This window comes from Stegodyphus dumicola, chromosome 8, assembly GCF_044657685.1.
Source record: "Stegodyphus dumicola isolate Sdum_Otavi_A_Nest chromosome 8, ASM4465768v1".
NCBI lineage: Eukaryota > Metazoa > Arthropoda > Arachnida > Araneae > Eresidae > Stegodyphus > Stegodyphus dumicola.
Window position 1 is genome coordinate 156,355,023 of NC_140775.1, and position 15,065 is coordinate 156,370,087.

At 31.4% G+C, this 15,065-nt stretch overlaps 1 protein-coding gene across 33 annotated transcripts in view; it reads left to right on the forward strand.

Annotated features, from left to right (window-relative positions):
* The window catches only part of LOC118180639 (cell adhesion molecule Dscam1-like), a 243,855-nt gene that overhangs the window by 175,783 nt on the left and 53,007 nt on the right, over positions 1 to 15,065 (forward strand). For 32 of the 33 annotated variants that reach the window (XM_085822629.1, XM_035349851.2, XM_085822628.1 and 29 more), the window contains 2 exons: positions 9,791 to 9,910; positions 12,844 to 13,011. In XM_085822629.1, coding sequence (XP_085678755.1) covers positions 9,791 to 9,910; positions 12,844 to 13,011 — 288 coding nt within the window. Of the gene's footprint in view, positions 1 to 896; positions 1,188 to 9,790; positions 9,911 to 12,843; positions 13,012 to 15,065 lie in introns of all 33 variants that reach the window. The other variant, XM_035349816.2, reaches the window with a different exon arrangement.

The following is a 15,065-nucleotide window of genomic DNA, read 5'->3' on the forward strand; positions in this document are numbered from 1 at the left end:
CCGAACTACCAGTGTTCAGCGACTTTACCACTCGGCCGCTCATAATGAATGATTTTTACGTTTTCGTAATTAACCAGAGATTTTAGTAGAATAAAATTTTTATCTCAGCGCAAGTTGCTGGGATCGTAATCATGAATTTTAAGTAATGTTTTAAAATTTCATGAATCAGTTCTCGAAATCTGATGTAAATCTTCGTGAAATCAAGTAAATCAATCCACACATTTCAAATATTTTCCCACTATTTTTAAAAGTTATTATAATTGTTGGATTACTTTTCATGTAGAATAATTTAAAGTCTCCGTTTATTTAGAATTATCCGCGAGAAAAATACAATCCTGTTTCAAAATTCTATACTGTAAACTTTAAATTATTCTTCAAGATTTCAGATGAAGTCCATGTTCAAGTCCAAAGAACGTGTTATGGCCTTCTGGAATAGGAATTGTTTTTATGGTATAAAGCTTCCAACGTTTAGCTTCTTGTTCCCGAAAACAGTGTGAATTTTGAACAATTTCTGATTATTTACTCATAGAAATTCCATATAAATAATGAAAATGTGCTATAGGACGACAGATATCACCATTAAAAAAATATGTGTTATATCATATGTATTATAGTGTTTTCTGTTTAAGCGCAAATATTTAACTCGTGTACATTGTAATAATTGGCTGACTGGCATACACAAGTCTGAATTTAAAAATATAAAATATTAGTTGGTTATGTTCTAATATCATTCTTATTTTTACTTCATATCTGGTAGATTTTTTAAAAAAATAACTATGGAATTAGTCCTTGGCCACAAAATTGTTATTTTATGCCGCGAAATTTCACGATGTAGCCCTCCCCCCCCCCGTATTTCTTTTGCCTTTACTTTTATAAATGATTTTATTCTCTTGTAGGTTCAAATGGGCTAATAATTAGTCCTATCCATTTCCCAAAGAATGCCGACATCAAGCAACGTGTTATAGTGGCCTGTAATGTTGTAAGTGGAGAACCTCCGTTTGAATTCCAGTGGTTTAAAGATGGATTTGCACTGCAAGATAACGAATGGGTGACAACAAAAGTTTTAGATGATTTTACTTCTACTTTGAAAATTTTTAAACTAACATCTGAAAGTGTCGGGAATTACTCGTGTCGAGCATCGAACTCGGTTGGGATGGATGAAAAATATGATTTTTTAACTATTAATGGTAAAAGAATAACTTTCCTTCACAATTTACTAGCTTACTACCTCAAATGTTTAGCAAGTGACTGTGATGATTACTATTATTTTCAAATATGTTAATTTTTTATATTATCATGTCAATGTAAATATCATATAATGCAGGTGTATTCATTGCAAATTTCCTGACTTCGTATTCATGCAAATTGGGTTCTTTTTGAGTAAGATTTAATGGTACTTCCTTGTTAAAGCATCCTTCTCGCTTAGTCGCCATGGTTACAGCCGAAAACATCGCGGACGAAAACGCCGCAGAGAAAACAACGCAAGGCGAAAATGTCGTGCTACAAAACATCGTGGGAGAAAACATCGCAGTTCTAAAACATCCTGGTAAATGTGATAAAAACATCGTGGTAAATGTGGTAAAAACATCGTCGTCGAGAATAAAAAGGTTCAAAAACTTCGCAGTTTAAAAACATCGTCGTCGAAAATATCGTAGTAAAAAATAAAGTATCTGCAAATCATCGCATGACGATAATATCGCAGACATGCTTTTTTCAGGCTTTAATAATTGTAAATGGATATTCCCATAATGATTTGTGAGCGCAAGATGTAAAGAAGGATAATTTTTACTTTCACATTTTTTTATTTACTAATAAATTTTTGCTGAGAAAGTAAGAAGGAAACTTAAGCATAAAAAATTAAATGCAACTTATAGATTATACTTTTCATGAAAAATTACAAGTAAAAACTTTATAAAAATGATTTATTAATGGTCTTTGTTAGTTAACTATGTCGGTTTAAAATTCTATTAAGTGCTATAAGTTGCATTAATTTTCTATGCTTAAGTTTCCTTCTTATTTTCTCAGCAAAAATTTATTAGTTAATATAAAATAAGAAAAACAAATTATCCGTCTTTCCATCTTACGCTCACAAATTATTATGGGAATATCTATATACAGTTAGTAAAGCCTGAAAAAAGCATGTCTGCGATGTTATCGTCATTCGATGATTTGTAGATATTTTATTTTTTACCGCAATATTTTCTACGACGATGTTTTTAAACTGCGAAGTTTTTGAACCTCTTTATTTTCAACTGCGATATTTTCTCTGTGATGTTTTCTTCCACGATGTTTTGTAGCACGACGTTTCAGCCTTGCGTTGTTTTCTCTGCGACGTTTTCGTCCGCGATGTTATCGGCAGACACCGTCGCCATAACTGGAAAACCCTATCTCCAGTCTGTAACGTGCAAATTTCTTAACAGATTATGGTTAAGTACGCTAAGGCTGTCTGGTTAAACGAAGGCGTGCTTTCGGGAAAAAAAGTTTTGATGATGACATATATGAAACTATGAAAATCAACCATCTCATTTCCAGACAGCCGAGCCTGGAAGAAACTCGTCCACTGGTATGCCAAGCATTAATTATTCGAGATAATGTGTGGCTCAGCTAGTCGGCTATACGTGCAACAAATACAAGATAACCATTCATTATACCTGAAGGTAAGAGGTTTGCTGCATAATATTTCGATCATATTTCTGCTTTAAGAGTATAAGACTGTTGTGAAATAGTAATAATATTTTCTCTCTATTAATGGATTATCTGAAGAAGGGTAACCAAACACTCAGACTAAATTTGAAAATTTTCTAAAGAAATTTATTTGTGTGATTTAAATTTAATGCGATGGAAATATTAAGCTTTTAGTTTTTATTATTTATATATAACTTTAAATAATTTTTATGGTGGAGATTGCTCAAGAAAGATGTCAGGGGCTCTTTAATATTATTTTTATAAATAAAATTTAAGAATTAAGATATCCACTGTTTTTGCATTACTTACCAAAAACTGAAGTGAGTTTCTAACCCTTATACAATTTTTGCTGATATGCTTTCATAACAATAAGTCCAAAGTGAGTTTCAATTGAAGCAATTTAACTCTTAGTGTATTTCGAATTGTATTTGAGTACGTTGAGGTACTAGTTTTCCCCTTATGTTTTTACTACAAGGAGAATTTTCATAATTTAAGACGTCCATAATTTTAGAACGCTTGTGAATTTGGTTAGCTTTTTTTCATATGCAGAGAACACTGAAATACCTGTCGCATTTGGGAAACTTATTTTGATCCAGAACGCTTTTGTCATGTTCTTGTAATGCATCTGCTCTGAAAGCATTTTCATAACTTTAAAACAGACATCAAGTTTTATATTAAAAATCTAATGTCTTCATATTTATTTTGCATCAATGTAATATTGAAAGAATTTTGTATCCGTTTAAATATAGAAACTATATAAATGGAATGAATAGTTAGTTTTGTCATAAATCATTCATGTAAAATAATTCTTCTGAAGAGAACTGAATGTTTTTCATTGCATCTAAGCATTTAAATCCTTATAGATATATTTTCTGCAATAATTATTCCAAGTTTTTGAAGTTGTTACAGAATTAGTTAACTTAGAACTGAATAAAAGAGAAAGAGATGATCAACCGCAATTGCTTATTTGTACAAAAAATGTATCCCCCCTATAGCATAGAATATGCTCAGGATGTCCTATTTAAGACGCAGTATCCCGAGACATACAGGAATGTCCTGAGTATATTGATTCTCAGGTGTCGTGAGGATATCGCAATTTAACATTCTGGGCATATTTTATTTAAGTCGCTATGTCCCGGGATATGTGAAGAAGTTGATTCTCAGACGTCTTGAGAACTTGGTCAGTTTTATATCCTGAGAACATTCATACTGCATTTTCCTGAGGACTTCCGTTATCAATCATTTATTCTCAGCTCTTGCAATTCTGGTTTTTTGAATTTGAACATTTGAAAACATTTACATTCTCTAATTTTCCTATGTATTTTGTTTCTTTAAGATTTATTTCCAAATATTATTCAGTAAAAAATATTCTCATCCATGTTAGACTCATCCATGTTAGTTCGTTTTTAATTTCAACTGCTACATTTCTCGCATTCTTAAAATTTATTTTGGCATGTGAAAGATATTTTGAATGATTAGCTATTTCTAAAATACTTGCTAAATACTAAATAACACATACTTTATACAAAATATTGTTTAAATTCTTATAGTACTGTGAGTCTAGCTATTTTTTACGAATTTTATTTTTATTTGACCTTATATTATGCATGTGTTTATATAAATAACTTACTTTGCCTTTAAAAGATTTGAAATTTTATTTCTGGCAACAAATTTAATGTAGCTCATATTAACAGTAATACTATTTTTAAATTGCCACCTTTTTCTAGGTTTATTTTAATGGCTGAAAAACTAGGAATACTTTATGTAGAGAAATAATTTTCTATCAGAAATTTCTATTCCACCCTCTTACAGACTACTACATATATTTTAATACAAATATATGTACTGGAAAAAAATAGCTACAGGATCTATCATCTTGATAATCGTTTGATTTAATTTGGTGTATGTGATAACGGCAAAGCTTCAAGAGGAAGCTGCCTAAGGGGAAGAATGCCTTCGTGGAGGACTTTCTGAGGAAAACTCGTCGCATACACGTTACACAAGGAGAAAACCACGAAAACGCCCATGCAGCCAAGCCCGTTCGATTGATTCGAACTGTACTACCAGTGATCAGAGACTTTACCGCTTGGCCGCTGGTGGGTCTCCTTGATAATAGGTCCCATGTACTTCCAATATAAGTTTCTGACTATGAAGTAGAGAATTTTATGAAAACCAATACGACACTTAGGGATGAAGATTTCCAAAATTTAGCGTTATTTTATAGCCCTAGTGAAAGCAAAGCTTCCAGTTACTAAACTATTCACTGCTCTTTTGTAAGTTAAAAACAAAAAGTTTCGTATCTTTATATACAAAATGCACAGTGATAGTTCTTATTAATGGTTCCATGGTACTAGTTAAAAACTACATAAAGAACACCGCCTTAGTCGGTATGAGAATAATAATCGGTATTGTTTCATATTTTTTCTCATGTTGTGCATAGCACCGGGGGGGGGGGGGATCTTAAATTTGCTAGATGGAAACGTTGTAAAATGATCTCAATGAGTAAATTCTAATGTCTTCTCAAAATTTCTCTAATGTCTTCTCAAAATTTGAACTGGAAAGGTATAAATATTTTTGTGTTTAACTTATAAACATTATTATGCCCATTTTGCTAACTGGAATTTTTGCTCTACAGGGCAACATATAAACTTATTTTATATTTAGAGAATGCACCCATCCGTAGTATTAAAACTATTTTCATGAGATTTTTGTAAATCATTTTGAGAAACTGTAACTAAAATAACCATTTGGAATCAATAATATTTACAAAGATATGTCTGTAGCTACATTTTTTGAACACTTCGTAATGTGCGATCTTTTTATCGAGTATGAATAAATAGACTGGTGACTTGTAGGGACATCTACCACGCTTCAGTATTGCTTTTGTCCCAATGCATTTTGTTGTTAATTTATAACAGATTTATAAGACCTCAAGTATGAAATCTTGAGGTACTAATGAAGTCCGTGCACTTTTGGGCAGATCTGCTTTCAAAGGTCAAAGACCCTTTGTACTTGCAAAAAATTACTCTTGTAAGTTGCAAAATTATTGTTTTTTAATTTTTACCTTTCAAATTATTTCGCGATTGTTTGCGAATAAACCTTTTTTTTTTGTATAAGTGCTGTTTAAGTTTTGTATAAGTGTTGTTTTGTATAAGTGTGTTAAACATATGTAAATACTGTAATAAAGTTATATTCAAGAATTATTGCTGGTTTTTCTCTCCTAACTGACTTTTTCCTGTGTGTACACTTGAATGTGTGGAAAATTCCACATATTATTGTAACATTTTTCTGTGCTGAGAACAGAGAATGGTGATGATGGGCTTTTAATTATGAAGGGGAAATAAATGTATCTGAAAAAACAAAACTTTTTATTTCGATTTCTTTATATTTTCGCCATGCAAAAACTTAATTTTTTTCATTTACTTTTGTAAAGTTTCACGTATTATCATACAGTGTAAATTTGTAAAGACTGATTTCTGCTCTGTGGAAAAATCGTACAGAATATGGTCTTTGCTTTCACACTTATGCGAGAAGCACTGTTAAATAAATAAAAATGTTAAGAGCATATTTGGGATAATCTTTCACATATATTATATTTTCTATAAATAGATGCTTATGTATTATATAAAAAACCTTTGAATATGAAATATGTATTGAGTTTTATTTCTTCTATACTTATGTGTGTGTATGTTCATATGTAATGCATTTCAAATAATCTCTCCGTTTGGGATATTATTCTGATTTTCTATAATTTTCTGATGCGTCATCTTTTGAATTAGTGCTTCAGTTGCATATTTGAATTTGCTGGAGAAATTAAACAACTGTTCATTTGGTGATACTTAATGATTAACTCCAAATTACGTAAAAGTAAAATGTAAAGGTTTAAATCTTGTTCATTGTGAAAAATAAACTTCTTTATAGTCTATAATGATAGTGTTATGATAGATACTCGGGGGTTTGTATTATGTATTAATGATAAACGTGGATTGAAACACGCTGCTAAGTTTTTGAGAATCTTAACTTCTAGCCCAGGAGAAAGACAATAGCAAAATACAAGCTGTGAAAAACAGCAACTCTGTATTAACACCAAGAAAACTATTCAGCTTGTGTATCGAAAACAAAATTCGTTTATTCCAGAAACAGGAAAATTAAATAATAATGCAGACGTTTACACACTTATACATAACACAGTCCTACGGACATAACACAGTTCAGCCTTTTATATCACATGTATGCTGCAAACGTTCAATGCAGACGGAAGTCGTCGACGTTAGATATGAAAGAAAAATTGGAAATGGCGCAGAAGTTCATTTGAGCTCGCAAATCTTATAATTTTTGTCGAGCGTTACATCCAGTTTCATTGTGCAAAATACCGAATCTCACTAACAATTCAGATGCATTTCATTTTATGAAAATAAATGTATTTGCTTATGTAAAAACTTTTTATGTGAATTTATTGCCTTTATTATTTCATAAGTGTTCACATATGTTCTATGCAGATAAATTTCTCACTTGAATTTACTTCTTGTATTTTTACATATCTTGTATTAAAAAAACATTTTAGGTGTTTTATGACAGTTAAATTAAAAATCATATTAATGAACCAGTACTATATAGCGTGAGGTTTAGATGCTGGAAATATATGTCATTTTGTATGTGAACGTGTGTGTTTTGGGATCTTATTGTTGGTCAATGAGTACATTGTATAATGAATTGTACAACTCGGAAATTATAATTTTGTATCATTTTTAAAACTTTAAGATATTTTTATACGTATATTTAAAAATAAGTGTTAAACAACAGCGATTTTTATTATTAAATTAAAGAAATTATCTTTCTATTCGTGTTAAACAGGAACGCTTAGGTAACTAGTACCTGTGAGCATGGCAAGATGTCTAGTTTAAAATTACATTATTTTACGTGCTTTATATTAACTGAAGTATTCTCTCATTCGTTTTGAATTATTTCTTCATATTTTGCTTTGGATTTAGAAATTAAACTGCATTACATATCTTCTAAATTGTTTATTTATATTTTTTCTTCTAAATGAAATTATACTTAAAAGCTCAGTAATATTGCTCTGCAAACATATTCTAGATAGTGATTATTTGCTTTGACATGTATATCTGTTTTGTTAATTCTATCATGCTATTATTTTATTTAGAGAATTACTAAAATATTTATTTGTTTCTGTTCTTTTTCAACGGGAGTTTTCTTCCAGTGTTAATTTTAATTTTTTCTCTTAACTTTACTAAATATATGCAGCCTTAAGTGTTTTCTCTATATACGCAATTTAATGAATTTTGTGTTTATGTTTTATAAATATAGAATAAAAATTGTAGAAAGCTCGCCTAAAAGTTACCAAGAGCTGCTGCTTCAAAAGGTTTAAGACGTTTTCAAAAATTAATACACATGAAAAGCAAATCATTAGACATGTAAAACATAAATACAATAAAATTAAAAAACAGAAAAAGTTAAAAAGTAAGCGGAAAATGGTAAATTAGCCCAATTCGACATCCAAACAGGCTTTTCAAGGGAAATTTCATTTATTTGAGCGTCGAATCAAGCTAACCCCATTACGCGTTTCGCCGAAACAGACAATTGAAACTTTTTCGCTAAAAATTTTTTTGACAAAGTGTCTTGGAAATTTTAATAGTCTCAATTCTCTGTTCCAATTTCCCGACGCGTCCGCTCAGAATGACACATTAAGGTGTTAAAATATGTTAATCAAAATCAAACTTTCTAAATCTAGTCTAAAATTAAAATCAAAACGAAAATAAATAGCGATGAGCTATTAGTCCTAAAAATACAAATACATTCGGGCTGGGCCTACTTTGTCAAAAAAATTTTTAGCGAAAAAGTTTCAATTGTCTGTTTCGGCGAAACACGTAATGGGGTTAGCTTGATTCGACGTTCAAATAAATGAAATTTCCCTTGAAAAGCCTGTTTGGATGTCGAATTTGGCTAATTTACCATTTTCCGCTTACTTTTTAACTTTTTCTGTTTTTTAATTTTATTGTATTTATGTTTTACATGTCTAATGATTTGCTTTTCATGTGTATTAATTTTTGAAAACGTCTTAAACCTTTTGGAGCAGCAGCTCTTGGTAACTTTTAGGCGAGCTTTCTACAATTTTTATTTTTTACTTATTTTGCAGCATATTGCACAAGATGTTTTCTTGACCAAAATTGGTTTTTCAAAAATTGTTATTACTGCTTTGCTTTATAAATATAGAATATATATTTGGATTTTGCTGAATATTTTTTTCTTTTCTGCTGCTCTGAAGGAAATAGAAATTTAGTCAGATTCCTTTGGAAGATTTTGATTATGCCCATAAAATTTTAGCAGTTTCCATATTTATTTAAATCGTATCATTTAATAACTTATTAATTCTAAATATTTACTGATTTGGAAGGAAGGTTAAGGGTATTTGCAATTCAGATTATTTAACAATTTTATTCATTCTTTTATGTCGTAATGAGAGACTGCTGTTGTGTAGACGTTTGTGATTATGGAAATGACATAAAGATTATGATTCATGATTAAATATTTCAGCAAATCTTTATCATTGTATTATGTAATATTTATTATAAAATATGCCTAGTATATGTGATTAAATCCTGTTTGCTTACCCTATAATATCGATGCATTTGATAATTTTACAGTTATTAAAAAATGGCATAACTATTTAACTGTAATTTTTTTTTTAAATTCTAAAAATAATTCCTTCTCCCTAGTGTAATATCTTAATAAATAAAATAAGACTTCGCTCACGATATGAGGGGAGGGTGAATTTATCTTCTCAAACAAAAAAGCTATCTTGCTTAAAAGTTACTGAAGGTTTAAATAAAAGCAGACAGAAAACACAATAAACAATATAATGTGCATATTTTTTGCATTTATTATTTGTTATAACTAACTATAAGCGAAATTGAAAATTCAAAGTAATTTTGCTAACACATCTGTCAGTTTTATAGTTTAAATATCAAATTTAATTTCGAGCCATGTTTTTCAAGAAACATATTGATCTTTCATTAAATATATTTGCTTTGCAAATTCACCTCTTGAGAGAAGTGAGTGAATCATATTAGTTTTCTCTTTGCAGTGTCTCCACAATGGGTGCAGGAACCAAAAGATTTATCTGCGATGGGTGGACAGACGGCTGCCCTCGACTGCTTCACCCGGGGATATCCCAAGCCCACAGTCATGTGGAGGAAAAAGAATGGTAATGTAAAATAATTCTGCGGAAGATAATTCACACATGCTTTTAAATGAATTAATGGAGAAAAGCATAACTGATTTCATTAAACTGTAGCAGTTATATTTACTTTTCTTAGCGGTATACTAACTGAGGCCACAGAATATTAGTTTGCCATTCCGGATTTGCTGTATTTTGGCCCAAGGAGCAGGCTGCGTGAGGTCTTTGTAATTTGCCTAGGCTGTAAGGAAAGCATGACCGAATTTCCCACACACAAAAAAATAATTAAATAAATAAATAAACTTCAAAAGCGCATTCTTTTCCTCATAATTCAGGAAACTGATTATCATCTTCATGATTTCGTTCTTGGGAATCATATTATGATCACTGTTTTTACTAATTTTATTCCTGCTTAAAGATCATGAAGGATATTTCCGTAAAATAGAGATGTCTTTGTGGAGAATTCTCGAGGGAAAAATGTCTCTGTTTACGTTACTCATGAGCAAATTGTCACGCGGAAGGCTAGTTCGCTAAAAAAAAACCGAACACTGCAAGATGTAGCTATACTTCGTAGCATTAGATCCTTTGACATACCATTAGATTTTTGAACTCCATTATCGATATATAAGGTAGTTAAAAATGAAATTTAAAGTGGAATATTTTAGGAGTATAAAAACATAGCAAAGAACTAATAAGAGTAAAAAAAACTGCCTAGAAAACAGGGCAAAATATTATCTATTAAAATACCAGAGAGGAAAAAAAAAAAAACCACCGAAAACAAACTTGCAGAATTTTAAAAGCAACGAAATTAAAACGATAATTCACATGCAATAGTTAACGAAAGTTAACAAAAAGGAAAAAAAAGTTTGTAAGCTTATGAAATGTATCCGTGTAAGAATCTAAAAATCACAAATTAGCAAATGAACATTGTTAGCATTTTAACCATTGACTGGTTAAAAAGTTTTAAAAAGAAGTAAAAATATGAGATAAATGTAACAAAATTAAGACAGCTTGAGAAAACATATAATTTTTTAAAACTGTTGTTCCTTTTTTTAAGAAGGAAAAAAGTTTGTAGCGAACCAATTTTATTCTCAGCCTAATAACGAGGCTTTCAACTTCACATTTGCCTAGTGTTTTCCCTCAAAGTTATAATTATTTCAGTATTCTATTAACTGTCTCCTGTTACTACGTTACTACAAAGGCGAAACCCCCAGCTCCCCCCGGCCGATGATTCATCCACAAAGCTTTTAGAGGCCAACTCGACAAAACGAAAAAAAAAAAAAAAAGAAGAAGAAGAAACAGAAGGAAGAAAGAATATAAAGGAAGAAGAAGAATAAACAGTTGAACATGTAATAAAACGACACATAAAGAAAAGAAAACAGATACACATCATTTACACATCTATTCCAGTCAAGTATCTCTGTGCGTTGATAACATTCATTATTTCCCTGGAATAAAACAGCATTTTACTATAGTCCTTAAGATCTCTTGGAAATTCAATCTTCATTTTATCTCCAATACCAGCAGTCAGACCCCAGGTTTCAATGAAGTGAACATCACCTCTTATTACTCTACATAGCCGACAAAGATTGTTTTCCTGCAAGGGCAAATCTATTAAAGTACATGGATAAACGTCCATGTTCCGTCAAAACTTGATTCAGATCTATATCAGTATAGCACTTTTTTCCTTTATAAATCTGTATAGTGCACATATAATTTTCTTCTTCTTCTAGGATTCCCAATTGTTTTTCCATTTTTCATATATACTGTTGTATAAAATTCTAATAGTCTTTTAACTGTCTCCAGTGTGTCGTGTTGTGTTGCCCTCCGAAGAATCAGTTACTGTTTTCTACGCAATCTATTTAGAAGAATGACATGTGGTTTACAGTGCGCTGTAGTACAATCATCGGCATACTGTACCTTTTCAATAATATTATAAATGTCGCTCATCAGTGGGTTTTTACAGAATCGTGGGCCTGCGAGATTTTGTTGTGTTGTGAGGTCTTTACCTGCACCAACTGTCTCTAGAACAATAATAAATGTATTACAATGTTAGCTCTATACTTGCACAACTTCTGGGAGATGTCTATATATGTTGGAACAGCACTCTCTGCCATCAGCGTCCAGATACACTCGAGCGCGATTCTTTATGTTTTCAAGAATTCTCTGTAGTGTCCGGATTGCTTCACTAATGCTGCTTACTAAATTTGTTTCACCGAAAGAAGGCAATTTCATTCATGTTCATATGTAGTACGTAACATGCTGCACTAAACTCGTATCACATCTACGAATGCCAAACGTGACTAGCAGTTTTTCGTAGAAACCATTCTTCTAGAACTACTGGTTTGTACGACTGATTTTTACCCGCAATATGAAGAAGAATAGGAAAGAAATTACGTTGGATGCTGTGTTTCACGTAGGTCAGCTAATCAGAAGGAAGAATCACAAGATTTAACTAGCTACGTAAATGCTTGGAAGCGAAGATGCCTCGAAATACTGTATTCGACAAGGTGTTAATTTGGAATTTAATCTCTGGACTGTCACTCCATGAATATTATTACTGCGGATTCTAAGCTTCTTTGTCATGAATATCACTACGACTCATTCTATTTATCATGAATGTCTCTCCACAAAGTCGAAGGTCATTTGGAAACACAGCATCGTATGTTCCTTTCCACAAGTACTGTTCCTTTTTAGATGGGGGAGAGTATTTAGCAAAAATTTTTACATCCTGTGAACAACTTTTTTTAATAATAAATGTAGCATTAATGCTATAGCTGTTACTGCTGTAGTTGTCTGGTATAACGTGCTGTAGATTTCGATGGTCTTGTAGTTTGTTGCGTCGTCTAAGACTGACTCCTCAATTCACAAAAAGAGAGAAACTTTCTTTTTTTTCTTTTGGATTGTGTTTTTAAGGGATTTCTATTTGTTTTTGTTAAATATTTTTGTGTTCTTTTCAGATGACGGTAGCGATATGGCTGTAGTGGAAAATTCACGTTGGAAAGTGGCTGAGAATGGTTCTCTCATCTTCAAAAAAATTAGCAAGGATGACGAAGGAGTCTATACATGTGACGTTTCCAACGGTGTCGGAGAAGGTCTGAGAAAGTCGGCCAGGCTCAATGTTAAAGGTATATTCAGAATTTTTATTGCATGTAGTTTGAATAATCTAATGTATTTGTATCGAAATAAGGCAACAAGGTGTACACAGTCTAGTTCCCAAGAATATTCACTTAAAATAAAAAACCCAACCGAATTACAGTGCAATCAGTATTGAATAGTGCTGAAAATAAAAATCGCTTTTCCTAAAAGCAGTTAAATGCCTTTTCCTTGTCCACTCCTTGTTAGGCTTGTTTGCTCCTCCGCAGACCATGAGGCATGGGTTCTTGGGCCGAAGCCCTATCCCAGATTAATATATATAAATAGCCTAACGTTTAAGTAGCATATCTATAGGTGTAAATAGTAGTTCGGATAATAAAATAAATCTAAAGTAGTGAGAAGTAAGGCGAATAATGTCTATAGGGTGGAATCGACGAATGAAATACTGAGTAGTGGGTAACGTGGGAGCTAGAATCGGGAAAGATTAGTGATCGGCTGAAAGAGAGGTTAGCACCAGAGCAAAGAAAAACCCACCGGCTTTATTCGTAAAATAAGTAATAAAAGGGGAAGACGAAACAGTAATATAAATAATAAAAATCTGATAATCTGATGTGCACAACCACATGACTTCCTTGTACGGAATATTAAATTATGCACATTTTTTCTTGCTTTTCGTTTAAACTTATTTCTTGGAATTTCATTAGAGATATATTTCTCATTCAATTAATTCAGTTCTCGCTTCGCGACAAGGCAAAAATACATGAAATCTCAAAATATCTTTACTAAATATTGAAAAATATAAAACATAAATGCAGTTAAAACAATTTAAAGAACTATTTTTACGATTAAAATTTTCGAGTTTCTACGCAAAAACAAACCATTCGGCCAGCGGGCAAGAAGGTAGATTTTTCGGTGCACAGAAATGAAAGTTTATTTTTGTTCTCACTGGGCAAAAAGACAGAGAAAGCGTAGAAACTGAATTTGTTGTGGACGCTATGCCAAGCCAATATATGAGATAATTTAATAACTTAAATAATTCCATAATGGATTAAGCATGATTTAAGTCGCAATAATAAAAGAAGACGCTAACTTTGTTAATGCGAAGCTTAGTTTCTGTAGATTGGCAACAAATCCACTATCCTGCTAAGTTTCAAATGTAAACAAATATGGCTGATATGGTAAAAAATTTGGCTTAGCCGCCCTTAAACAACTTTTAAATTATTGATAATTCTACAACTATTTCGTGGAAGTTAATTAAAGGCATAAAAATTTTAACCGGAAGATAAGAACAATATAATTCAATCATTTTTAAAGCAAAAAATCCACAATTTACCAACATATAAGAATAAAAAACTGAGCTCAATGAGCCGAGTAACAGAGTGGATAAGTTGCGTCCTTGAAGAAAATTATTTTCTTTCTCGTTGAAAATGTACATATTCTGTACATATTTTAAAATATGTGCCTTTATTTGCTACCGTTCGAATGCTTTCTTCTAAAAAGACTTTTCTATCACCAAATGTTTAGCTAAAATGTGACGAAAGTGTTTTTTTAATATAATTTTTATCTCGAACTTGTTAATTTGATACCTGCGGTTCCAGTTATCCACAGTTACTGCGGCCCAGATAACGTTTTGAAAATTAAAGTAATAAATTATTCATAAGTTATACAATGTGAGTCCAAAAAAACACAGTTTGTAATATTATAAAATACAATTCCCTGCATTGCTGTCAACTGTTTTTCTTAAGCTACCTTGTCAATGAATGCAAATAAGCATGTGCGATCGTTTTTAATATTTTTTGGTAATAATTTTTGGTTACTTTGGTATAGAGTAAGATTTCTGTGTATCATTCTCTAAAATTACACATGATGCTTGAGAGTATAAGAACAGGATTTTCTTCATTTTTAAAGGACTAAGCGAATGTACTGCATTGTGTACGAAATACACAATGCAGTATATAGAACATTTTATTTAACGTTGTTAAACGCTATACTGACAATAATTCATCAAGTTTTACCACATTTAAACACGTTTGACGAAAATAACGTTATACAGCATGGTCATAAATTATTAAGCTGATTTCATTGA